The following is a 24,023-nucleotide window of genomic DNA, read 5'->3' on the forward strand; positions in this document are numbered from 1 at the left end:
GATTGGCCCAAAGCACATTTTTTTTTTTTTTTTTTTTTTTTTTTTTGCTTGTTTTTACAAAGGAGCTCGGTTGGTACATTTTGTTTTACCAGTGTAGGATTTTAGGAATACAAATGGGTAAAGAGGGTTCCTGGTCATTGGATTGAGACTAGGCCAGGCAGCCACTGACCTCTGAGGGAAGAAGAAAAGACCAGCTTAGTCAAGCAGGCAACACCTTAGGGTGAGGTCTGTGGGAGATAAGTCAGATCACCAGGATACCAGAACACAATGCTTCAAATATTCCTATACTCTACTGAGTCGCTTGCTAATAAATAATTAAACGAGCTTTTGGATTGTTTGTTTGTTTTTCTCACACAAAAATTCCGCGGCCTGTGGGCTCACAATTAAAGAGAATTTGGAGCTATCAGAAGTTAACTTATCCTAGGTAGCCAACCAACAGAGTTCACCCCATTCTCTTATCAACCTGCAACACTGGGTCCCGGAGGAGAACTAGTTGGAAGCAAATTCAGAACCGGAAAATCCAGGCGGCCCAGAGGGGCAACAAGTCCTAGCTCAACCAGGCGCGCCCTCCACAAAGCCTGGCCAGATTCCCACTGAGTCTTGGGGAGGGTAAGGGAGGGTCTGGCTTGGAGCCAGGCCCCGCCCCTCCCCGCGCCAGGCCCCGCCCCCAGACCCCGCCCCCGAGCCCCGCCCCGTGCCCGCGCCCCAGCTGCGAGGCCGGAAACCGCGCTGCCCTGAGCCGCTGCTGTTGTCGCGCAGTCCGCTCCTCCGTTGCAGAGTCGTGCCTTGAGCTTGGCCGACGAGGCTGCACTCGCAGCCGGGATCCTGCCACCCGCGACCCCAGCCTTCGCCGCCGCCGCCGCCTAGGGCGCCCCAGGCCGCACCATGGTGAAGGTGACGTTCAACTCTGCGCTGGCCCAGAAGGAGGCCAAGAAGGACGAGCCCAAGAGCAGCGAGGAGGCGCTCATCGTCCCTCCGGATGCCGTGGCGGTGGATTGCAAGGTCCTGGCTGGGGTCGCGGGCGGGGTCCCCGCGGCGGGGACGGGGGACCCGGACGGCCCTCAGCTCCCGGGTACCTTGGTGTGTGTGCAGCGGGCGGGGCGGGGTCCTGGCCCTGGCGACCCCCCGAGGGGACAGTTGCACAGGTGTACGAGCTCCCGCGGCTTTGCACTTGGCTTGGTCGCCCGGGAACCTGCAGCGACAGGCACCACCACCACCACCGAGTTTGGCACTTTTCTTCCAGTATAAATACTGTGCCTAAAATGGCTGACATCATAACAAGCCTAAACCTCTGTTGTTTCCTACTTTCGTTTCTAGGCTGAACAGCACTTGGACTAAGTCCAACAACTGTAAGCATCTTAATTTTTTAAAAGCCCTTTTCTTTTACAAACTCCCTTGCCTACAAATGGCCTTCGGTGTTGGCAGGTAAACATCTTGGGGTCTGGAGAGAGGAGAAGACAACAGTATACTGGGAGTAGTTTCTGGCTGGTGATTTTATTATTGTAACAAATATTCCAGGTGAAAGTAATTGCTGTTGAGGCTGATCCCGAGGAACCCAACGGTTGACTTTTAAATGTTATCAGCTTCTTTGTGGGGACTTCTGAATAAGTGAAACTGGAACCTGAACATAGGAATTTGCTCCCATGCCTACAAAATTCACCCACCCTCATTTTACCACATCCCCCGTTAGCACTGAGTGAAGCTGTCACTGGATTCAATTTTTAAAAGTGACGTACAATAATATTATTTTAAATATAAATAGAATTGTTTCCTAAGTTTTCTTTCTGCCTGTCTTTAGGTTGTTGACATTTGATCGTATAGATATTAACAGCGGGTGCTGCTTCGTGTTTTGATTAACACTTTTAAATACTTATGGTCACTTGGGTAATTTTAATTTTGACTTAAAATCAGTCGTTTGTGCCCATGGTACAAGTAGTAAGGACTGGTTTTTGGGTTTTTTTTTTTTTTTTTTTTTGTAATGATCTAATGAATATTACTGTAAAGAAACAGGTCACTAATGCCCTATGAAAAATTTGAGACTATCATAGCAATCTGGGCTGTTTGTACATGTTTTCTGGAAATGTTCCAGCTAAAAGCAAACATGAGGTTGATTTTTAAATGAGTGTCTTCCCTTGAGATAAGAAGAGCAAGCTGATCCCCTAAAACGATTAAGGGCTCTGGTTCTAGTGTTGTTTTCCTGAGCCTAGAGCAAACACTGTTGGTCTTGAAAACAAATGTCTAGAATTCACAGGTGAAAATTGTTGCCGCAGATTATTCGTATCTCTTTGTCGGATGCACATTTTAATCTAGAATAGATCCGTAGTCAAGTACCCAGTCACAACAACTTCGTGTCAGTATTCTTGTTTGTGGAGACTGCCTGAGTCTGATCAAGCCCAGGTAGGCTTTGAACTCTGACCTTCCCTTCATTTTCCTCCCAAGTTCTGGGATTACAGGTGTGCACAACCATGCCCAGCCTCAAATATATATTCTCAATGATAATATATAGGTATATAATCTTTAAATTCTAAAACTATAACTCCTCCCACTCTAAGAAAAGAAAATGTCAGTGATGTCATTTCTCTGTCCTTTATTCCACTGTTGTAAAGGTTTGAAACTCTAGACAAACAGCAGAATTCACTTTGTCAAGGAGCTTTGAATCAGTCTTGCCATTAATGAAGTAGTGGCCTTTACTTTTGAGCTCTTAGGATTTATCATATGCTCACACTAATTTTTATTTCAGAGTAACTGTTTATAGCTGTATGCTTTGCTTTTATTTCTTAATTTCTTTATCTAAAAGGAAGATACTTCGATTAAACAGTGAGGGCTTATGTTCCTCTATAGCCACACAGAAGTCATAGCCAAATTGTTTAATACAGAACCCTCCCCCGTCAAAAAAAAAAAAAAAAACCCAAACCAAAACAAACAAAAAACCCAAATTCTTAATCCAGCTATAAGCCTTTTCTCAGTGGGGGACAATATCTGTACAATGGGAGTAGGAAGAATAAAGGAAAAGCCTGCTTACTGAGTGAGAGAGAACTGATCTCATCCCAGAGCTGCGGAGCGATTACATAATGTTCTGGTGTTCCTTTGGGCTGCAATGTGTGGCAACCACCTTGTCTGACCGCCTGGGCTGGGAACAGAATTAGCCTTAATGTGTTTTGCCTGGGGCATTTCCTTTGGTCAAGAGGACCAAGCTGGTTTGAGAACTCAGAAAGAAAGCATTTTAACACTTCTACACAGTAGCTATGGACCAGTTTTTACAGACTGTGCTTGAGGATTACCCCATGGGTATCTGTTAAGAATTCTGCTCTCTCCTGTCAGTGGCTTATGTAACACACACACACACACACACACACACACACACACACACACACACACACACGTACGTTTACACTGCTGTCTTCTGCTGTCTCCTGCCCTGCGTGAGAACCTTCTGGAAGCAGTTCTGCTGCTCTGTTACCGTTTCAGACTAATTTGTGCTTCGGTTCTCCATCCCAGCAGCTATTTATTTTGATTACGTTATCCCAGCTAGTTTGTATTATTTTTTTCTTCCACATCTTTTGGTTGGCAGTTTTGACCTCTTCTCAGATCCATCCTGATTGACACACAGCTCTTAGACAGATGCAGCAAAGAGCCATAGTATCGTGATCTGTGTGACAAAGGTCAGTTTGAAATGATAAGAATATACTATGGTACAGGCAGTAGTCCTTGATGTTTGTGTTCAGAGGTTCAGAGCTTTCTTTGAATCTTGGGAAAGTATGTGTGTAAATACAAAGAAAATACTGTTACTACATCAGAAGCCCCAAGTATGTCCAACATAACTGCTTGACTTTTTTTAGCTTAAATTCTTTTTGGCGGTGTGTTGGGGGAGGGGCAAGATTTAAGGATTGAACCAGATGGTCTGCAAGGACTCTTTCAGTTTTAAAATTGTATGAAGATGCTAGGATTATATAAATTACAGTTTTACAATAATTAAAATTGTTGTTAGGGGTTTTGAGACAAGGTCTGTCATAGCCCAGGCTGGTCTTGAACTTGCCGCATAGGTGCCAATAACCTTGAACTCCAGATCCTCTGTTCTTCACTTCCTGAGTGCTAAGATTGTACTCAGGTACCACCACACCCTGCTAACAATTCAATTGTTTTAATGGGGGGGGGGGAGGTGCTCTTCTCCTTAACAAGAGAATTTCCTGTCTTCCCTTCCATGTTTTAATTTGTTAGATCTCTCCCTTGAGTCCCACAAGGGGTCAGCGGCCAAAGAAACAGGAACCAAGTGGAAGGAAGGCTTATGTAATCAAGTAGGCACTCGTTTTTTGCTTACCTCACTGTGGAGCGGGGAATAAGCAGCAACCCGTGCTGCAGTGCCTGCTGGTGACCCCCTTCATTTGTCTGTTCCTCAGACATTGCAGAGCAGAGGAGACAGCATGGACACTGGGTGACAAACACATTCTGAATTGTCCCAGACTGGCTTGGTGCCTTTCAGTTTGTGCTTTTCTGCTTTTTCAGTATTGCCGTAGCAGGACTGATTGGTGTGATACTCTAGATTTCAGTTCGTAATGATTTTTTTTTTTTTTCCTGTGGCTTTAGGGGGTAGAGGAAGGACATAAAATGCACGACTAGATATTCAGTGAGACATGTTGGTCTCTGCAGAGGGGCTGGGAGCTTGGCTCTCTTTAATCAGAGTGCATCTCATTACCTATTAATGTAATTTATGTTTGTAGACACTGGCTGTAAACATTTATTATAGAATAGACTTGGCTATCCTAGAATTCAGTGTAGACCAGGCTGGCCTGGAAAGTGCAGTAATCCTCCTGCCTTCTGCCTCTTAGAGCTAGGACAAGCATGTACCACCATGCCTGGCTAGAGCCAGTAAAACTTTCACATTCATTAAATCTTGGCCTCTGTTCTAAAGTGAGTGTTTTATTCTGGGAGACAGATAGTTGCTTTTGCATATCTCTGATGTGACACTCCATTTTTTGAAGGTGGGCAATGTTGCATATTGTCATTTTTATTGGTTGGAGGACAAGTTAGCTGCTAGGATGATAGTCCCCAGGTGGGCAAGGTCAGATATTGTCCTTGGCATATTCATAAACCTCTAAGAACTCAGGGAGTTCAACTCTTCCACCTAAGAGTTTTATGTGAATAGAAGTATATATTTTTAAATCAGAAACATTAATACTCATTTATGATAGAGGTATACTTAATGCACACAGTATTCAACTTAGCAGGTGTTTATTGTATGTTGCAAAAGTGTGACCTGTGTGTCAGCACCCAGAGAAGAATGGATGAAGCAGTCTTCTGAGACATTGCAGTTTCATGAAACCATAACCCAAACATCTGAAGTGACTTCAGAAGCTGCATGCTTTGAATGCTCTCTGAATTCCTGTTTTGACTAAAGCCTCTTGGATCTCTCTGTATGACATTGTGTTAGTAAACATCATCCTGGACAAAGAAATGGGTCAGAATAAAGGTGTTCTCTTTTAACTGGCAAGAGTTCTACTTTTGTGGTCCTGGGAATTGAACGTAGGGCCTTGTGCATGCTAGAAGAGGGTTTTACACCTTGCCCTGAGCTATTTCTCCAGCCCTAAATATGCCATTTAATTAGAGCTTGGAGACTGAAGGAGGAGTTAAGGACTTTGCCACCAAAGGATTCAGGCCATAGCTGCTACCCATTAAGATAAAGGATTTCACCTTGACTCTAAGGGCGATGACTGAGTGGCTTAGAGAATGGGAACACTGGGCTGTGCTGTGATTAGCTCAGTTTCCATGTAAAGCTGGGTATCCCCAGCACTTACTCTGCATGGAGCTTCACAGTGCTAGTCTTTTACATGATAGATAGCTGAAAGTTCAAGGTTTAGGATTACATTGCAGAAGTGACCCTAAGAACATCATTTAAAAACTTTCCAAAACCAAATCTTGGTGTATTAACTTTAAAAATTATGAAAACAAAAGCTGTTTTTAAAAACACCCTCTTTCCTTAATTTCATTTTCTTCTGTATTTAGGATCCATATTCTCACAGGCTTTAAGCTTGTGCTACTAATAATTGAATGAAAAGAAAAACATTTTTAAGAATTGCTGAATTTTAGTCCTTACATTGAGTTGAGGGGGGAAAAAAGCTATGAAGTGTTTCAGTAGTTGTCCCATTTTAGGACAAATTGGATTGATAGTATAATTTTTATTCCCAAACAGGAAAATTTAAGTTGAGTTATAGAAATGAAAAACTTATTAGTAGGAGAATGAATCTCTTAACTTTATACTTAACTGTTTTATCGACTAATGCTGACATGTTTCCTGGAGTGATTTATGACTTGGTGTTATGACTAAAGAGACATTAATATTGAAATAACACCTATAGTTTGGTTTCTTAATGCTAGCAATTTTAAGTTAAGTACCAAATTTGTTTGAGAAGTTGACACTGTGCATGGCATTAGAATCTCTTTTGGTTTTCTGAGATAGGGATCTGTTTGTTTGTTTGTTTGTTTGTCCAGGCTGGTCTAGGACTGTAACTATCCTCCTGCCTAGAAAGTGCTGAGATGATAGATGTGAGCAATTGTTTCTAGCTGGAAATTTACTACTGTTAACATTTGAAATACTGGCATAAACAGTTGTGTTTATACAACAGGTATTTAACAAAGTGGTTGGATTCCATATCTTAAGGAACAAGCTTGTTAGATTTTTAATATTCAAAATTTTAGGTTTCTTGGTATTTGTTTGTTTGTTTATTTTTGAGACAAGGTCACACTGTGTTCCTGGCTGCTCTGGAACTGACTGTATAGACCAGGCTAGCCTCAAAACTCAGCAGTCCATGAGTGTGAAGACTGCAGATACATGTTATCACACCTGTCTCTCAATCTTTAACTTTTAGTGTCAGATTAAATATGATTGTGATATTTACTTTAAAAGTTTTGGAGACAGGGTCTCACTCTGTAACCTAGGCTGACCTGGGACTGTGTGACACCGCTAGCCTGGAGCTCACTGCAGCCTCCTGCCTTGACTTCCTGGGGGCTTTGACTTCAGGCTTGAGCCATTGTACCTGGTTAAAATTAGTTTTGTAAAAAGCAAACAGCCTGTTTTATTTATTTTTTTCATTCATCCTCTCCCCTCGTTTTCTGAGACAGAGACTTGCTTTGGGACCCAGGCTTGCTTGAAATTTTTTACTATGTAGACCAGATGGTCTCAAACCCGTGGCATTCCTCCTGCCTTCGGGTCTCTAAGCCCTAGGACTGAACAAGTGACATGCACCACCATGCCTAGCCAAAAGGGCAATTCTCATTGTTAATTAAATTGCTTAGATTGCTGTTAAACTAGGGAAGGTGACTTTGAGGGACAGTCTGCTTAGGTCATTGTTACTCATCTAGTGTTTCTTGTTTTTACTTTTTGGCTGGTGTATAAAGTCCCCAGTCCCGTTTTAGTTGGAAGAGGGCGAGCCATGTTAAACAGCATGGCAGACTACTCCTCTTATGCCCAAGAATGTGAATTGATGAAGCTGGATTTTTGCATATTTTAATCAAGTTAGACTTGGTTAACTTGTTTTCATTCTTTGATTTTCATTTCAAAGAAATCAGGTCCACTCTGGTGCTGGCACTGGTTATTTCCTGGTCACAGGGCCCACATAGCAGGCCCACGCTCTACCTCTGAGCTACCCCACATAATACGCTATCATACTGCAGTTTTAAAGGCAGATCAGGATTTTCATTAAACTCATAATAATTTAGCTAGAAGCACTAATGGCGTGATGTAAACCACCATTTTCTAATCTGCTTTCACTTGGAAAGCAAGCTAGCAAAGTCTGGCTCTTGCATTCAGGTGTGATGTAATGCTTGATTTTCTATAGCACAGGAATTAGGAGTGATATCAACAGTTTCCAATGATTAGCAGAAAGAGAATGAAGACCCTAGTGAAGGGGGCTAGATATAACAGTTCACACATCAGTACACTTAGTGATGAGAACTTGAACCTTGCCTTGATCTCTCAAGTGCTATGTTGACTAAATCGCCTCAGGTCTCTGCATGGGTTTCCATCAGCAACACAGCAAATCTAGGCCTCAGATGCCACGCCCCTCACCCCTGTCAGTCATTCCTACTTTGGAATATTATGTCTGTGATACTGTTCTGTATGCCTCCGCCTCATGTCAGTTATAGAACAATATTGACATTTTTGTTGTTCTGAAGTCCTTCCACATAAAAACCATCAGAATTTTAAAATGTGTGTTTCTCCAGTACATATTAGGTACCAATAGAATCAAGTTAGTTTTAAGATGAAAATAGCCTGTAATGTCTTAGTAGGGCACACTTTTAGAGGTTGTGGTGCAGTTATACACAGAAAAATTTATACTCTTAAGTGACAGATCATTTTACATGTATGTACCTGAACTAATACCCTAGTCAATGTGGAATTTTGTCCCCAACTGGGAAAATTACTAACTTCCTTTACAATATGCCTTCTTTCCTTAGAGACAGTCACTATTCTAGTGCAAGAGTCTGTTCTCCCCCTAGAGACATATTCTAATGTCAGTGTCCTTAAATTAATCAGAAGCAATTATGTTCACTTCTAGTGTCTTGTTTTACAGCGTGGCCACTAGGCCACTCTGGTTTGTGGCTTTGCTGAGCAGAGCGTAGGCTGGTATCTGTATTCGAGAAACACTGCTCAGCTGTACATGATCTGAACTCCACGTTTCTCTGAACCAGGGATTTTTAAATATTTTGGGCCCAAAGTATCTTGAGTAAAGGTTAAAAAATTGTACATAAACCCAAGGAGCTTTTGCATTCTACTTATTTTATATAAAGAGATACTTACTATATTAGAAAGAAGGCAGACTACTTATACTCCTAACACAAACAGCTGGTCTATGAGTCACGGACATTTCCAAATAACTCGGAGTTTAAAAGTAACTCTCCCAGAGTTGTTTGGTGTTTAATGAACAGTTTGACAGAAGTCAGCTGGAGTCTGCACAGCCATGTTGTTGGTTAAGATGTCGTGAGTTCAGCTTGTGGAGACTGCGCTGCCCACTATGGAGAGTGAATGTGAGAGCAGCTTCCTAGCCCCATTAGGAAAGTAATCGGACTGTGGGTCCCTGATGGGGACCTCTGCACCACACTTGGTTGACAGTGTCCAGAAATACTTGCTTATACTGCTTTTTCAAATTGTTTCCAAAAGTTTACTTTTAATTCCTGTGCTGTTTCTCATTGGTAGTATCCTTGTGAAAGATGGATATAGTTCTGCACGTACATGTGTGTTTTTTTCACTACACACATAATCTATTCTCTTGGTATACATAGTAACTTTTTGCCAAATTGATGACCACTGCGTTTACCCTAGAGGAATGTGTATACTCGCCCTGTACTTTCTTGTATAAAACCTTTTTCTTTTGTCTGGATTTGATCATTGTTTGTTGGAGCTGGAGAAAATATGGCTTAATTATCTGTGGTTTTTTTTTTTTTTTTTTTTTTGGTTGTTCATCTTCTGACAGTAGTCTAATTGCCTTTCTGTATCTTCAGGCTTACCAGAGAATCAGTCAGTTCTTCAGGCTTGTGTTTGCTTTTATGTATTTGATCTGCTTTAGAAAAAGAAAAAAGTCTGTGATCAAAAATGTGTAGTCTTGCATATATGAGTGCACCCATCCCCACCTTCTTTTTCCTTATTTCCCTCCCTCCCTTCCTCCCTCTTCTTTCCAAGGCAGTCTCTTTTTGTAGCCTAGAGTGATAGAGTCCAGGCTTGCCCTACATTCACACTACTCTTCCTGTCTCCACTTCCTGAGTGCTGGGATTGCAGGCATGCATATTTCCAGCTGATCCTTGCATTCCGTTGGTGTCGAGTTCTGCCTCAGCCATGGTTCCCAGTGCTGTGCCTCAGTCCCTGCTCTGCTGCTGTTCTGGATTCTAGGTCTTCCTGCACTGTCTTCCTTGCTTCATATTTGCTCTACCTCTGCAGAAGCTTGAGGCTTTCTCCCCATGCTGTGACGTCTTTTCCCCTCTGTGAGACTGTTGATAGACTCTGCTGTCGATCGTGTCTGTTCTGTGGGGCCACAGGTTCTTTTGCTTTGCTTTTACCATTACCTCATTGAGTTTTCAGAAGATAAACATTAGCTGAAAATCAATATTTGAACTTCACTCCACCTTCACCAAAGCTTTTGAAAGTTTAATTAGAATATTCCCTTTGCACTAACAATAGGCCTAATGATAATTAATAATGGATAATAATGGAAACTGTCTGGATTATTGGCACTAATTTAAGACCTGACAAGATGACCTAGAAAAATGAGCCACCAGTCTCTAATCTCCTCTCCATAGAGCCAGGCCCGCTGACTGTGTAACTTTGAAGGCAGCTCACTACCAACTTCGGGATTTTGATTTACTGCCTTTACTGCTCCGAGTTTTGCTTTTCAATGAAAACTTCTCAGTTTTCTTTTTCTTTTTTTTTTTCTGTTTTGTCAGTGTCTTGCTGTGTGGCCCTGGTTTGACTTGACAGGACTTGCTGTGTAGACCAGGCTGACCCTGAACTTGAGCAATTCTTCTGCCTCTGCTCCCTGAGTACTAATAATGACAGGTGTTTACTGTGCTCAGCTATTCATTTATATCTTGGCTTTTCAAGATTACTTTAAAATATGCATGCTGGCAACCTGAATATTCTCCGTTAGAGTTTTGCCTCATGTGTATGTGAGTTCAGTACTCTTTCATGAAAAACACTATCTCATATAATTTGATCAACAGTAGAGAAACGTCCTATGAGTCTAACAGCATGTTAAAAAAAATGGTCATCTCTGCTTTCACAAGAAGATTACATCCCTCCATCCATGAGCCAGAAGCATGGTAGGATGAGGGGCCAAGATCAAACAATTGGAGTGTTGGTTCCTAAAGAGTTCCTGAACGCTAAGGTTTTAGGAAGACTGTTGTCATTAGTGACAATCAGATTTCGGTGGGAGGGCAAACCCTGCTTTCACCAGCTGCTTCGTGCCTTGCAAGAGATTGGACCTGTTAACAACAGGTAAAACTTGTATGTAACACTGTTTACAACGCACTTGCCAGTCCTTTCCTCTTGCTTTATAACAGCATTATGAACTGGAAAATCTCCCAACATTGGCTTCACACGCTGTTGTTGGTAAAGCTCTAGAAAGCATAGAGTGAATGAGCACTAGAACAATGGTGGTCATCTCTGAAACCGTGGCCAAAGAAGGAGATCTTAGACTGCAGAAAAGGAATCAATTTTAAGTTACTCATAAATTAATATTTAATAGTATTTTACTTTGCATCCGATACTCTCTGCCTTTCCCTAATGATACAAAATTGACTGATGTGTTCTATCACGAAATGCATTTATTTTATAGCTACACTCAGTCTTGTCTTTTCACTCTGGCCAGCTTATTTAACCAACGCAAGTGCTCATGTTGTAAGATGCTAGCAGTTTGGTTCAGATTTTGTAGACTTCTCAAAATGTTACACAATAGTTTAGACTGCTATTTTTCTGCCTGCATTGCCGCTTGTATATTATAGAATTTGTTAACCAAGAAAATGTGAGTGCAGAGCGGTATTGTTGGCCTCAGCGTTGCCACCACGTTCATTGCCCCTGTTCTAAATATAGACGAACTCGCTGACTCCCGATTCAACACACTACTTGTGCTTCCTAATTTCAGCGCAGTACTAATTAACTTGGCCGAGGCGGCTGTGAACCATGGCCCTTAAATGCAAAGAGCGGCTCTCTGCTCCCTGCTCCAGGAGCTTGCTTCCTGTTTATGTGTCAAAGGTAATATTCCTATGTGCACAGTGACAGTCCTGCTGGAAAGGAATTGGGAAGCAGAATGTATATACTAGTCAGGATGAAGAAGAAAGAAAGCAAACGGATGTTTGCTGTCCTGAACAGCCTGTTAGCTTGCCGGCTCATCTCACCTACCTCAGATGCTCTTGGTTCTGGATGCTTTTGATGGTGGGAAGATCATGAGACCTGGTTTTTTGGGTTTTTGTTTTTTGTTTTGTTTCTTTTTTGGTGTTCCTGTACTGAGAAAAGTAGCCTACTCTTGAAGCCAGGTGAGCAGAGTATCTCCATTCAACTAAGAACTAGAACTCTACAGGCCTGGTGCACATACCGGGATCCTAAGTACCTGATTCCAAGAATGAAAAAAGAAGTAGTATACTTCAAGTTTCTCTGTTTTCATATTTAAGGCTACTTTTACTGTTTGTCTTAGAAAATATTTTCCATTAGTCTGGGAAAGATAGTTAATGTAATCAGTAAAAGTTTTGTTAGTGTAGGAGTTAAAATGTATACAGTAAATACCTTATAATATACTACTTCCTGGAGACAGTTCACAGGGACTGATTATGAAGAGTCTTGTGATGTCACCTGTCAAGGGAAAAAGCCCTTTGGGCAGCAGAACTCTCCAGGATGTGCAGTGTGGAGTAACAGGGACCCCGAGCCCCGAGCACAACAGCCACGCTCTCCTGTGCTGAGCCACACACCCCACCTCTATTTCCTGACTTGAAACAATTTTCTTTTGTTTTCGCTTTGCATACAAGGAAATGCCAAAATCTTTTTTTTTTTTTTCTCTTTTAAGCAGAGCAAACATAGATTTATTACAGAAAAGTGAGGAAGGAATTTGCAAGACCTTGGCAGGACACAAAGGGAGGACTATCCCCCAAATCTTCTCCAAGGGATAGCCTTTGGTTTGTTTCATACCCGGTCAGTATTTACCTGTATTAGTCCAACATGATTAATATATGTTTCTAAGTAAATCTTTTTCTGATAGTTCAGTATTGCATGTTATTTTGAATTAACGACATTTTCCCCTTTGTTCTTATTTTTATAACTAGTATTTTTATGCCATGGTTTCCCCATCCCCAAACTCTTTCTGTTTGGAACTCATTCATTCATTCATTCATTCATCACACGGGGTCTGTTGTACTCCAGCTGTATTGCTGAGGATGACCTTGAACTTCTGCTCCTCCCGGCCTTACATACTCAGGGCTAAGCTCACAGCTGTGCCAGCCACAGCTGGTTTTCTGTTGGTGATGCTGAAGACCGACGCCAAGGGCTTCCCATGTGCTGGACAAATGCTCTACCTATCATCCACATTCCTAGCCCTGGACCTGTAATTTTTAATACTTGACAGATTTTTCTCTTTAGTAACGTGTCTTCTAAGACACACTGTTGCATTTGTTGTGAAATTCAAAACATTACATTTGAAGAACTTTAGAAAATGTCTCATAAAAAGCTCTGTGCTCCATTTATTACGTAAATAAGGTTCAAATAGAAGCAGCAAGGATGTGAAGTACTTTGAAGCTGAATAATAAAACATTTTCAAACCTTACCTTTTATTTGAGCTATGTTAATGACTGAAGCCCATTTAGTGAAGCCTGTCAGGGAACTGACTGAGGTGACCTAATTTATAACTAATGGAAGTAAAATACAGCTAAACTTCATATTGCTTAAAATACAGTTAAGTAGTCGTGTCTTCTTGTCTGATTAGTTTACCAGAACATACTGTGGTGCCTGAGAGAGAGATTCCACTGCACCATGTCTGTGCATCAGAGACTGAACCTGAGTCTGTGTGTGTCTCCAAGTACTTACTCTGCACACTGCATCTCCAGTATTCTTTTTTTATTTAATGTTTTTAACTTAAGTTAGCTAGGCTGCCTGCTAACTGCAGCCCTCCTGCTTTGGACCATCAGCCAGACCCCGGAAGCCACTTCTTTATCTGCTATTGAGGATAGGAGTAGGCCAGGGTGTGCTTTTAATAAACTGGGCTAAATCTTGACTTTGAGGAAGATTAAGATGATAATTGTGTGGAGCCTGCGGGAGTTCAAGCACAGTTAAGGCGCAGCAGTTATAGCGCGGTGTGGGGAGGAGGTGACTGTGTGGCTTCAGTTAAATCAGGCCAAGGGAAGTTACAGACAGGCTTTTTAAAAGCAAACTTGGAGTTTAGTAAGAGATTTGTGATGCAGACTTTAAGCACAAGGGTTAAGAGAAAACAACAACAACAAAAAACTCCTGAGAACATGGGAATGGGCTTTTCCTCTTTATAAAATGTTTGAAGCACACACAAAATATAGGACCATTGCTGTTTTGTTCTATAATATGAATGTGATAAATGGAAATCTATTTATCAGTTAATAAAAATTTGGGTTGGTTTTAGTTTGGAACAAATTTGAATACTTATTCTTTTTCTCTTTTTCTCTTTGCTATTTTGAAGCAGGTTCTCATGTAACCTAGGCATTCTTTAAAAACACTTTATGTAGGAAGGATTACTTTGGACTTACTTATTATTTTTAAATGCTTATTGAATTTCACATGTATGTGGGTGTGCCTGAGAAGGCATATGGATTCTGAGGTTCTAAGCGATGTTAGAGTCCCAGGAACTACAGTTACCGAGGGTTCCGAGCTACCTGATGAGTGTGAGCTGCGAATGGAATCTGGGCTCCCTCGTAGGAGCCAAGGCTCTTATACACTGACTCATCTCTCTGGCCCAACCTTGTTAGTCGTTTCACTTCTGCTGCCCAATGTCACCCAGCCCAAGGACCGGTGATGTTTAATAGTTGTTCTTTAGTAGAATAATTTGACTCTGTTAGGTTTTTCTACAGTTTTCTTTTTTTCTCACCCTGTGCCTGTTGACCGCTGTTTCCTGGCTGGGATGTCAAGTACCGCATTGAGTAGGATCAGACTCAACTTTGACTAGCGTCTTAGTCAACCTGATTGAAAAGGCTGTGCTGTGAGTTTTAGTAAACCAGCAGGTACAAGGTTTGCTCCAGAGCTCTATGCTCTAGCTGCTGCTATTATTATTATTATTATTATTATTATTATTATTATTATTATTATTATTATTATTATTAGACACTGTAGTCCTGGCTGAACTGGACCATACCTTAGCCTAGGTTGGCCTTGAATTTGTGTCTGTTCTTCTGCCTCAGCCACCACACAGGGCTTAATTAACAACCTTTATCTTGAATGAATGTGCTTTACCCTTGCTCTGTGACTCAGCTTGTAATGGGGCCATCCTGTCTGTCATACCTATGTTACTTCATAAACTGCTGACAGTTAGAAGCAAGGTTTATTCACACTTCACTTTCTTACAGGGCCCTGCCCAGCATGTTCCTGCCTCTGCCTGATAGCCAGCTCCTTATACATCCTAGATGACTATGTTGTCCCCCTCCGTTATCTCTCTGGCTGCCGATACAACTTTTGTGAATCATGAAAACTTAAACAGCCAAGCTCTTTCTTCATTTGGTTGTCAAGTATCTGCACGCTAACTAAGTGCCAAGGGTGTATTAGAGTTTCTAGGAATGCAGAATGAACAGGAATAAACAGGAACTGTCTAGCCTAGTAGCAAGAGATAAGATCTCTACATGAATTTCTAATGCAAGAAAGCAAGTGACTAATAGCAGTATAGAAGAAGGAGATCAGACCTTGAAGACGTCGGCTCTCAAGAGGCTCCCAGTGGCTTGCCGGCTCAGGTCTGTAATTTAGATACTGAAATAGACTCTTGTTTATTTCTTTATTCTCAAGCCATGTTTCAGGTGCAAAATAACTGGCTGCCCTTTGAATCAGTGTTCTAAAGTCAAGTTCTTTAACAAATTAGTCTCTTCTGTTGTCCTGGAAAATGACTTTTTAAAATAACTTATGAATTCAGCTCCATACCAAGGCCCTTTGTGGCCTGCTCCAGTTCTCTGTCCCTAGGGTCCCTCTTACCATACTGAACGCCCAGCTGCGCCATGGCTCCCAGGCAAGGTGGTATATTCTGCCTTCATGATTTTTTTCATTCTCCACCTTTTATATTGTTTCCTGAAACACTCTCTGCTGCCTGGCAGTGTGCATTTGTCCTGTGTCCTTCCACGCCTTGTTCTCTCCCTGGGAAGTCCCTTAACCCATCCTGTCTCACTCTCTGCATTTTTCCTGTCAGAGCCCACATTATTTTGTGTTTCATTATATAGGAAAGGGGTTTATATGAAAGATAAGGCTGGCCTAGAGCTTCCTTGTAGTCTAGGCTGACCTCCAACACACGGCAGTGACTGGCCGAAGTCCCCCACTCCACCCTCCAGGGCTATGATTCTAGGTACACACAACCTGCTTGGCTCTGTTCGTGTATTTATTTTCCACAGTGATCCAGCCTAGCTTTTCCTTGACAGAGTTTGTATTTCTGGTGCCCAGGGCAACTGTTTAAACACATTAGACATGTGTAATTTATTCTCAAAATCATTGTTTGTTACATAGTTAAAATGATAAATCAAAAATCAAAAAGCCTGAGAACTCATTGTCTATGTAACAGTGAGGCTGAATTTTCTTTCTTGGCGTCTACCCATGGTGCATAGCTACTCATTAATGTGCTCACAGGAAGGAGCCTGGCAGGTAGGGCTGGGTATGTGCACACTTGGCTGTCTGAGCAGCTGGTAACAAATGCTGAGAGCAACTGTTTGCATCTGTCATTCCATCCACCACCCTTGTCCCCACTCTGAGAGTAATTATGCTAGGACACTTTCTGTCTCCTGGGATGTTTTTGTCAAGCAAACTTAAGCAGACCTGTGTGCATTATTGCTCGGGTCTATAAACTATTACCACACGTGGGATACTTAGAACTTCTCACTAATAGGAAGACAGCTGATGAATTCTTCCCCATTTCCTCCCATCCACATTACGTTTTAGTAGGCTCATTGATGTAACCACCGTCGCTGATGAGAACTGCCTCAAATGTAGTCCTTGCCACATCATTTGGCCTGAGCCTTATATTGAATATTATTTATTATTCTACATGATTCTGTGTTTAAAACTAAAGCTTCCAACCCTGTGAATGTAATGGCCTATGCCAGTAATCACAGAGGGAGGCAGAGGCAGGAGGATTGCTACAAGTTTGAGGTCAGCCTGAGCTACATGGTGTGAGAACCTCTCTTTTAAAAAGCAACGGGGTGCATCTGCTAACACTGTTCTCGCTGGCTCCAATACTTGGAATTGGACGTTGCCCGTCAGTACCCAGATACAATCTCTTATCTTAGAAATGAAAATGTAGACCTGCCGTTCCTAAGTGACTCATCCCTGAGCCATAGCTGCTCCTGGGCTGATGCACTGTCTCATCGTGATTCTCCTCATTGAGCAGCTTGTCCGTCTCGAGGCTTAGGTTCTGTAATGTCCACAGTCCACACTGGGTTTCAGTTTTAGTTCTCAAAAATAAAATGAAAGCCATAATCAAACTGAGATTCAGGTAGGGTGGAATTGCAGAATTAATTATAGAGATGTACCTTTGTCCTGATTTTTAGATTCTGTTTGTTCACAGAATTTTCGTGTCCTACCTTTTGTTAGTGTTGTGTTAGTTTTTCCTGTAGATTGTTACAGAATGCTCTGTATCTGGAATGTAGTAGATAAACTGCTGGTAAAGGCTAACCATTTATAAGCGATCCAATTTGGAAATACCCTGGATGTGTATATAGACTGACAAAGCTATGGGATAAGGTCATGTTGTTAACTTTTCTGAATTTCAAACGTTAGAACATGGCACCAAAAGTTGTGTATGGAAAATAAAAATTGTGGCTTGTATTACTGCTTAAGACACTGTTAGTAGATGGAATATTGAGAGAGAAGACTTCTGCCTAGAAGTCTCTCTGGGGACCAGTGTTCTTCCCTGGCTGAGGAGGTATGGGGGTGAGTCTTGGTGCCTCCTGATCCTCATTCCATGGTTAGTTTTGATCAGAGCCTTAATACTTTTGGTCTTTATCTTCATTAACAACCCCAAGCCTTCTGTTATTCTGCTTCTTAAGTGGCTGTTCTGTTTACATTCCAGGACCCGGAGGATGTGGTTCCAATTGGACAGAGAAGAGCGTGGTGTTGGTGCATGTGTTTTGGACTGGCCTTCATGCTTGCTGGTGTCATCCTCGGAGGAGCATACCTGTACAAGTATTTTGCACTTCAGGTAAATAGAAAAATATATTTAAAAAATTTTTTTACTACATTTATTTACTTACTTATAGGGGAGAGGGGACATGGTCAGAAGACAGTTTGGGGAGCCGGTTCTCTCCTGTTACCATGTGGGTCCAAGAGATTGAATTCAGATCATTAGGCTTAGTAGCTAGTACCTTTACCCACTGAACAGTCTTGCCAGTTCTGCAGAAATTATTATTTTTTTGGCCTGAATTTTTATTTCCTTTTTCCTGTGAATTAGAATGTGGTACCCGCCTTGCTCTAAGCTCGTACTTTCTGTCTATAGCCAAATGACAGTGTTTGGACATGGATGATTTTTCAAAATGGACTTTCATCTTCCTACCATAGTTAATAGTAAAGAGATATATCATGATTTGCCACTTGTATGAATATATAAGCTACAGTGTTGACAGACCCATCCCTGGACAACCACTACCTGACAGCCCTTGCTGTTGCTGTGTCTAAGAGTGCCAGACACTCTTGGGTGACTTGCAGAGATGACAGTGTCACTTTTGGTGAAAGTGGCCTGTAGCTTAGTGTTTATAGTTCTCTCAGTGTGTTAAGACAGTGATTCCACTTAATTATAATTTATGATATCACCCCCTCTAAACCCACTTTTATGACTACTTCACATGTTTCCAAGTAGGGAGAAATGCTTCAAAATCAGATTTTTAAACTAATTTTGAAGTCTTCTAGAGTTTATATGGAGTCCATGTTCACTTTTACTCTTAGTCAAGATGAAGGCATACTGATAAACATGTCTGAACTAATAGCATAAAAGTGGTTTTCATATTTTAAAGCAGACTTATGTAGACAAGTCTGACATAAACTTTTGATCCCGCTGCCTCTGCCTCATGTGCTAAGTATGTATGGTATACACACCACTTTTATGTATGTTTTCTTAAATGTAGTGTTTCATTTTGTTTATAAGAAGCATAAGATACAGAAAAAATAATTTGTGGGCTGGAGAGATAGCTCAGCGGTTAAGAGCACTGGCTATTCTTCCAAAGGATTAGAGTCTAATTCCCAGTACCCACATGGCAGCTCACAACTGTCTGTAACTCCATTTCCAGGCATCTGACACATAGTCAGTCACATATGCAGCCAGAACACCCATGTGCATAAAAGAAAATAATAACAGTCTGCAGTTCCACTGCCAAAGAGAACATTTGGTATCAGAATGTTTTTGTTACATACCCTTAGTCTATATGTACGTATACTTTAAAAATATTTTATTACATACATTTATTTACTTATTTATGCGAGTGGGCACAATCCTTCAGTACCACGTAAACTGGGCATGGTAGCTCTCACGTGCTGGAAGCAGAAGGATCAAAAGTTGAAGGTTATATAGCAAGATACAGGGCAGCCTGGACTTATTGAAACCCTATCTCAAAAGAAAGGAAAACATTGCTTGCTTCTGACTGTTCTGTGAGAAACTGCCTACAGGTAGGAGCCAGGGCTACATGTTTCTTCAGATTTTCTTAACACCAGATAGCTTTCATATTCTGTTCTTATCTACCACAGAGTAAAGGGGAAATCAGCTGCTTTTCTCCTTCTGAGAAGCCTCTTTTTTTTTTTTTTTTTTTTTTTTTTAAAGACAACTTCAGAACCTGATAAAGAATGTGCTAGCTCTGTAATTAAACTGTCTGACTTGTCATCTGGAAAGTAAGAGTTTGTAAGCAAAATACTACTTAGGTAGGGATGGCAGGTTAAGTAAGGCTTACATTTAAAAACCTGTCTCCTGTGAGATTGCTGAAATACAGTGTTTTCAACTCTGTAGCCGGATGATGTGTACTACTGTGGACTAAAGTACATCAAAGATGACGTCATCTTGAATGAGCCTTCTGCAGAGGCCCCAGCTGCTCGCTACCAGACAATTGAGGAGAATATTAAGATCTTTGAGGAAGATGCAGTTGAATTCATCAGCGTGCCTGTACCAGAGTTTGCGGACAGCGATCCTGCCAACATTGTGCATGACTTTAATAAGGTGAGCCAATGTCCAGGATTGTGAAGAGTGCAGGTTCTCTAGGATTTTTACAGTTTTAATTTTCGTAGTTGCTAAATTCTTCAGTTCCGGGTTTAGTTTTCACTTAAGAGAGAAGAGGGGGAGAGTTGGAAACTCCAAGCATGTGTCTCATTCCAGCACCAGGGAGGCCGAGATCACAAGTTTGAGGCCGCCTGGTCTACATAGAAGTGCTGTCTGAAATGAGATAAACAAAAACAGGCTTAGGTTCCTCTCCTTGTGAGGCTTGGCTGCCTGTGGCTTGCCTGCTAATCCCAGCAAGTTCTTGATTTGTTGAAATTCAAGTCATTGATAAGTTCTAAAGCTAGCCCACCTTGTGAGTACAATTCTTAGAAGCCCAGTTTCTTTGTATCTCAGGCATGCTGACCTGTCTGAGACATGTCCCTCTTTCCAGAAACTCACTGCTTATTTGGACCTTAACCTGGACAAGTGTTATGTGATCCCTCTGAACACTTCCATCGTTATGCCTCCCAGAAACCTGTTGGAGCTGCTTATTAATATCAAGGTACCAAGTGCTTGCTAGTTCTGATTAACGGTGTCAGTAGAGTGTCTTAAAAAGTTAATATTCTTAGAGCTCACCCTTCTAGGGTGTATATAGCCAAGGGCTTTACAAAAAAAAAAAGTGCTGAAACTTGAGTGTTGTTTCTTTTTATTTGTAATGCTTTAAATTTTATAAATAACATTTTAAAGAACATTCAGAATTGGGCTGGAGAGATGACTCAGCAGTAAAAGTGCTTGCCATGCAAGCCTGACTTTGTGTGCTTCTCCCAGAAAGTTCTCCTCTGACATCCATGCTCAGGCCTACACCCACTATACACATGTGTGCACACATACACACTACACATGCACACACTATACACACAGACACTACACATGCATACACATACATAGCAAATGGAAAGTTTTTAAATGTTAAAATTTTATCACATTTAAATTTTCCTAAAGCACTAGAAAGTAACTATTAACTATCTACTCAGTTCCAGTGCCTCCGAGTTGGGCATGGCTGTATTGTAACAAAACTGTATGTATTGCTAGGCACGGTGATCCATGCCTATAGTCATTCCTGGGAGGCTGAGGCAAAACAGTTGGCGGAGTCTGGGAATTGAAGACCAGCTTGAGCAACAAAGCAAGATTCCAATTCAAAAACCAAGACTATATATAAAAGCAGACAGTTAAATATCCATAAACCCTGTTTTAAAACCGTCACCTATGAATTTTGTCTACCTTTCGATTTGCTCAGTGCACATTTGGAAAGTTCTGTGTCACATCTTCACCCACAGGCCGGGACCTACTTGCCTCAGTCATACCTTATCCATGAGCACATGGTGATTACTGACCGCATCGAAAACGTGGACAACCTGGGCTTCTTCATTTACCGACTGTGTCACGACAAGGAAACCTACAAACTGCAACGCAGGGAAACCATTAGAGGTAAAGAGAATCCAATAATTCCTATGACACTTGGGTGAGAAATTAATTAAAGGGAACCTGTGTCACGCTTGGTTAGTATTTCCAGGAGTTAAAATCAACGAAGTCTCAAACCCACTCTTTCCAGATCAAGCAGCATGCCATGCCATTGCCTTGAGACACCCACTTTTCAGTTTGACTTTTCATCCTCACCGTGGCCTGGCCACAGGAAAGAGGAGGTCTCATTCTCGAGAGGCCTCTCTTTGCCTCACGCTTGGACTCTTAGAGATCTGAGTTCTCTTAGGTCCATTCACCTTGTGCATCATGCTGAGGCTAGTCATAGCCAGGTGACTTGGGAAGATGTGTAGGTAAGGAGTGCAGAGCCCTGACATGACCTGTGCAGATCTGCCGTCACTAAATTTTGTTTTTCCTCTGAACAGTAAGAATAGCAGCATGTGCCCATTATAAATGCAAAGCAAAAGTGCATGTGATGGTACACAGTGGCCATCTGCAGCCTGACTTCTGTGGGCTTGCGTCACCCAGCAGAAGTACTTTCCTGGTCTTTTCCAGTACTTGTAATGCCATTGTTCTCACCTCAGGCTGATGAGTCATCTGAAGCCTACCACTTGATTTCTTACATTTAAGTTACTATCTTGGCTCATAATTTTCTAAAACCAATTTGATAGAATGAAGTTTGTCTCTCCTGGTGTGCAGTTCTGCAAGCATATGTGGGCATGTGACTACCATATGTAACTAGAATATTTCCCAAACCTTTGATCTCATATATCTGTGTCTTAGAGTTTCTTTTTTGGTTTTTTTGTTTGTTTGTTTGTTTTGTTTTGTTTTGTTTTTTGTTTTTTGTTTTTTTTTTTTGTTTTTTTTTTTGAGACAGGGTTTCTCTGTATAGCCCTGGCTGTCCTGGAACTCACTCTGTAGACCAGGCTGGCCTCGAACTCAGAAATCCGCCTGCCTCTGCCTCCCAAGTGCTGGGATTAAAGGCATGCGCCACCACCGCCCAGCGTCTTAGAGTTTCTGTTGCTGCAGCGAAACACCATGACCAAAAAGCAAGTTGGAGAGAAAAGGGTTTATTCAGCTTATATTTCCACATTGCTGTTCATCGACAAAGGAAGTCAGGATAGGAACTCAGACAAAGCAAGGACCTGGAGGCAGGAGCAGGTGCAGGGACCATGGCTTGCTCAGTTTGCTTTCTTATAGAACCTAGGACCACCAGCCCAGGGACGGCACCACCCACAATAGGCTGGGCCCTCCCACAACAGTCACTAATTAAGAAGATACCCTACAGCTAAATCTTATGACGGCATTTTCTGAATTATGGTTCCTTCCTTACAGATGATTCTAGTTTGTGTGTCAAGTTGACACAAGACTAGGCAGCATGTCTGTCTGTAAGCCATTTGTAAAGCGCTGTTAACAGTTGCTAGGATACGAAAAGGCCCAGTGGAGAACGAATTTAAAATTATGGGATGGATATAGAGTAGTGGCGAGTTTCTTCATGTCTAAAGAGTGACTGAGGATTGATGTAAGTAATTGTTACTAAACAACTAAAACAAAACCAAAACCCTTTTGCTTTCCAAACAGGTATTCAGAAGCGTGAAGCCAGTAACTGTTTCAACATTCGGCATTTTGAGAACAAATTTGCTGTGGAAACTTCAATTTGTTCTTGAGAAGTCAAGAAAAACCATGGGGAGAAATTCAATGCCACAGCATACCCTGCCCCTTTGTATTTTGTGCAGTGATTGTTTTTTAAAAATCTTCTTTTCATGTAAGTAGCAAACAGGGCTTCACTGTCTCTTCATCTCAATAATTCAATTAAAAACCATTATCTTAAAAAAAAAGAAAACAAAACCTTTTTTCTAAGTGTGGTGTCTTTGATATTTGAATTAGCAAATATGCGGGCTCCCAGGTAAGATCCGCTTCTCCATAGAGCTCATCTATTAGGAAGAATCTGAATTTCTTGAAATCACTAATGGGGATGTTTGTGTTAATTTTGCGTTTCCATGAGGAAAGGATACCTACAGAGTAGTCGTTCGCAGACGCTGAAAGGACCACAGTGACTTGCTTGTAGATGCCAGTAGCCCTGCTACCTACTCTGTGACCTAGCATTTGAGGTCACCCTCTAATATTACTTTAATTAAAATGTGCAGTATTTCCATTGTTGCTTTAACTACTTTAGAGGATTTCAGCCTTGATGTTTTAATATCCTAGGCCTCTGCTGTAATAAGATTTTAGACAAATGTTTAGAATTTAAGAAGCAACTCATGTTACTAATTTGTATAGCCCATATCTGTGCAATGGAATATAAATATCGCAAAGCCATGTGATGAGACTGTGCGTTGTTTTTCCCATAAGATAAAACCAAAGAAGTAATTTGGTTCTCCATATTTTAAGGTAATCCACATACATAAAGAATGAAACTATTTTATAAAGTCTAGTTATCTACATACAGTTATAAAATCAGCTTTTTAAAGAAAAAAATAAAGCAAGCCATTAATTACTAAATCAGATTCCTTGTGGATGCTGTTGCAGTGACTCTGAGGGCGAGCCTGACTGCGCTGCTTGACAGGAGGCGGGTCTTTCATTCAGTGGATGGTTATTATCGAATCTAAGATGTGGAACTAAGTGGTGGTTCTCAGTTTGTTCTGCTTTGTTCTTCAGGCACAATCTCACTGTGCTGTTGAGACTAAT

General features: G+C 41.4%; 1 protein-coding gene across 1 annotated transcript; it reads left to right on the forward strand.

Annotated features, from left to right (window-relative positions):
- The first annotated feature begins 694 nt into the window (after positions 1–694).
- On the forward strand, positions 695–23,654 carry Itm2b (integral membrane protein 2B). Its single transcript, XM_034497953.2, has 6 exons — positions 695–1,002; positions 17,751–17,879; positions 19,671–19,877; positions 20,308–20,418; positions 21,194–21,344; positions 22,917–23,654. Exons 1-6 carry the CDS (start codon positions 886–888, stop codon positions 23,000–23,002), a joined length of 801 nt encoding a protein of 266 aa, XP_034353844.1. The 5' UTR covers positions 695–885; the 3' UTR covers positions 23,003–23,654.
- Positions 23,655–24,023: the final 369 nt, after the last annotated feature.

Source organism: Arvicanthis niloticus, chromosome 3, assembly GCF_011762505.2.
Source record: "Arvicanthis niloticus isolate mArvNil1 chromosome 3, mArvNil1.pat.X, whole genome shotgun sequence".
In the NCBI taxonomy this organism is placed as follows: Eukaryota; Metazoa; Chordata; class Mammalia; order Rodentia; family Muridae; genus Arvicanthis; species Arvicanthis niloticus.

Coding starts and splice junctions, on each gene's coding strand:
- Itm2b (XM_034497953.2), top strand. CDS start 886: ATGGTGAAGGTGACGTTCAACTCTGCGCTGGCCCAGAAGGAGGCCAAG. Junction 17,880..19,670: donor ACAAGTATTTTGCACTTCAG/GTAAATAGAAAA, acceptor TCAACTCTGTAG/CCGGATGATGTGTACTACTG. Junction 21,345..22,916: donor ACGCAGGGAAACCATTAGAG/GTAAAGAGAATC, acceptor CTTTCCAAACAG/GTATTCAGAAGCGTGAAGCC.